This window comes from Coptis chinensis, chromosome 5 (assembly GCF_015680905.1).
Source record: "Coptis chinensis isolate HL-2020 chromosome 5, ASM1568090v1, whole genome shotgun sequence".
NCBI classification, from domain to species: Eukaryota; Viridiplantae; Streptophyta; class Magnoliopsida; order Ranunculales; family Ranunculaceae; genus Coptis; species Coptis chinensis.
Genome location: NC_141460.1, coordinates 18525234 through 18527835, shown reverse-complemented (window position 1 = coordinate 18527835; position 2602 = coordinate 18525234). Strand labels below are relative to the sequence as shown.

The window sequence follows — 2602 nt, the reverse complement described above, 5'->3', positions numbered from 1 at the left end:
GACAATATTACAGGTTCTCTCACATAACTTTATTCATTAGCATTTCTATTTTTACTCCGCTACAAATAGAAATAAAACTAACTAGAGACTGCCTCCGCTATGGAATTTTTTCAACATTATGATATTCCATGGTTTCTCTATCATTTTTCCTATCGAAGTCTTTAACCTGTAAGTTCCCGAAGTACCCTTCTCTGTCACGACATAGGGTCCCTCCCAGTTGGGACCCAATTTACCATCATTCTCTTTCTTAGTGGCCAGTGAACACGCCGCAGTACCAAATCCCCCACCCGAAAAGTCTGCGGCTTCACTCACTTATCATACTGTCTCTGCAACTTTCGGTGATATTCCTCCAGTTGTATGCGCGCTATTTCTCTTTTTTCCTCTATGAGATTCAACTCGGTGGCCAAGATCCTCTCATTTATTCCCAATTCCACAGCTTTGGTTCTTGTCGTTTTCTCTATCATCTCCACCGGGATGACTGCTTCTACTCCATATGCCATTGCGAATGGTGATTCCTTAGTAGACGTCCGCGGTGTGGTGCGATAAGCCCATAACACGTGATTCAACTTGTCCGCCCACGCACCTTTACGATCCTCCAATTTTCTCTTTAAGTTATCCATTATAATTTTGTTCGACGCCTCGGCTTGACCATTTCCCTCAGGATTATAGGGGGCTGAGAACCCCTGCTTCACCCTAAATGCCTGAAGAAACTCTCGCACTTTTCCTCCAGTAAACTGAGTTCCATTATCCGCGATGATTGTATGGGGCAGCCCGAACCTGCAGATGATATTCTCCCATAAGAATTTCTTCACATTCTCTTCCTTAACCTGTTGCAGAGCCACACCCTCCACCCATTTGGTAAAATAATCCATAGCAGCCAACATAAACCTCCTTTTTCCGCTTGCCATTGGCAGAGGCCCAACAATATCTAGCCCCCACATGGAGAATGGCCAAGGGCTAAACACATTGTGCAAGGGCTCAGCTGGAGAATGTATGAACGGTGCAAACCTTTGGCATTTATCACATTTCTTGGCGTACTCTGTGGCGTCTCTCTTCATATGAGGCCAAAAATACCCCTGTGATATCAACCTGTAGGTAGTTGTTCGCCCTGCGGAATGACTCCCGCAATCGCCTTCATGAACCTCTGCCAAAAACTCCTGTGCCTTCCACGGCCCTATACATCTTAGTAATAGGCCGCTGAAATTTCTCCTGTATAGGTCACCCTCCAGCAATGTGTACCTCTGACTCCGCTGTTCCATTCTTCGCCTCTCCTGTTTATTCTCTATCTCTACTCCCCTCAAGAAAGCCTTTATCGGTTCCATCCAACCCTGATCCCACTCGGTGGTGAGCCAAACTCCAGCCTCATCTGATGTACTTGGGTTGCTCAACACTCTAACCTCAATCAACCGACCCTCTGATCCAGGAAGAACCGCCGCTACATAAGCCAAAGCATCGGCATGTCTATTCTCTCCGCGGCCTAGGTGGGTAAACCTTATTTTGTCGAACTTGCTTGCCCTTCGCTGTAAGGACTTCCAGGTATCTCGCCATCCGGGGGCAGCGAGCTGCAAACCCTCCATTCACCTGACAAACTACCAAATTGGAATCTGAGAACACAGATAACTCACTCACCCCTAGATCTTTGGCCAAGTCTAATCCAGCTATCACAGCTTCATATTCAGATTCATTATTTGAAGCCGCGAACCCCAGTTTCATTGATAGCTCAAGGCGATTGTTCTCAGGAGTTACTAACACGACCCCAATTCCATTCCCGGTATCCGTAGCAGAACTATCCGTGAAAACTCTCCACCCATTGTGCATATCCCAAGGATCTAAAGGGTCGCAACTGAACTCCCCCTCAGATTCCATTACCATTTCCTCTCCCCAAGTGGGATCCTCTGCTGGGAATTCAGCCAGAAACTCCGCCATGGCTTGCGCCTTTTCAGCCGTCCTGATCTAGTATGTAATCTCATAAGAACTTAGTAATACCGCCCACTTCAGGATTCTACCTAACTTCTTGGCCCTCAACGCCTGTTTGAGAGGCAAATCCGTCACTACCACCACAGAATGAGCTTCGAAGTAAGGCTTCAACTTAAGGGTTAAAAATATCAAAGCCAAAACATACTTCTCAATCCTACTGTACCGGGTTTCTGCATCCAGTAGGGTTTTACTTTGAAAGTAAACTGGCTTTTCTATCTTGTCGATCACTCTCACCAGAACTGAACTTATTGCGTACTCGCTAACTCCCAGATATAAATGCAACTTCTCGCCTTGTTCCGGTCGTGATAACAATGGTGCCTTCCCTAAGTAATCTTTCAACTCCTGGAAGGCTCCTTCACACTCCGCGGACCAATGGAAATCAGGAGTTTTCCTCAGCAAACGATATAGAGGGTGGCATTTGTCCGAAGACTTGGAAATGAATCTGTTAAGTGCCGCGACCCTACCAGCCAATCTTTGTACTTCCGTCACATTCTGCGGAGATGGCATCTCAATCAATGACCGAATCTGTTCTGGATTCACCTCTATTCCGTGGTGGGTGACTATGTCGCCCATAAACTTTCCTGAAGTTACCCCAAATGTGCATTTCTCGGGATTGAGTTTCAGC

General features: G+C 46.5%; 1 protein-coding gene across 1 annotated transcript; it reads right to left on the bottom strand.

Moving 5' to 3' along the window:
• Positions 1-308: 308 nt before the first annotated feature.
• On the bottom strand, positions 309-1926 carry LOC147496970 (uncharacterized). Its single transcript, XM_086562716.1, has 2 exons — positions 1630-1926; positions 309-1562 (listed from the first exon to the last, which is right to left on the bottom strand). The coding sequence occupies exons 1-2, from the start codon at positions 1924-1926 to the stop codon at positions 309-311; spliced, it is 1551 nt and encodes a 516-aa protein (XP_086418842.1).
• Between the last annotated feature and the right edge of the window lie 676 nt (positions 1927-2602).

What these genes read in the sequence shown, in the direction of transcription:
- LOC147496970 (XM_086562716.1), bottom strand. Translation starts at nt 1,926, where the DNA reads ATGGCGGAGTTTCTGGCTGAATTCCCAGCAGAGGATCCCACTTGGGGA. An exon ending in ACTTGGCCAAAGATCTAGGG is followed by an intron (nt 1,563 to 1,629) that starts GTGAGTGAGTTA and finishes GAGGGTTTGCAG; the next exon opens with CTCGCTGCCCCCGGATGGCG.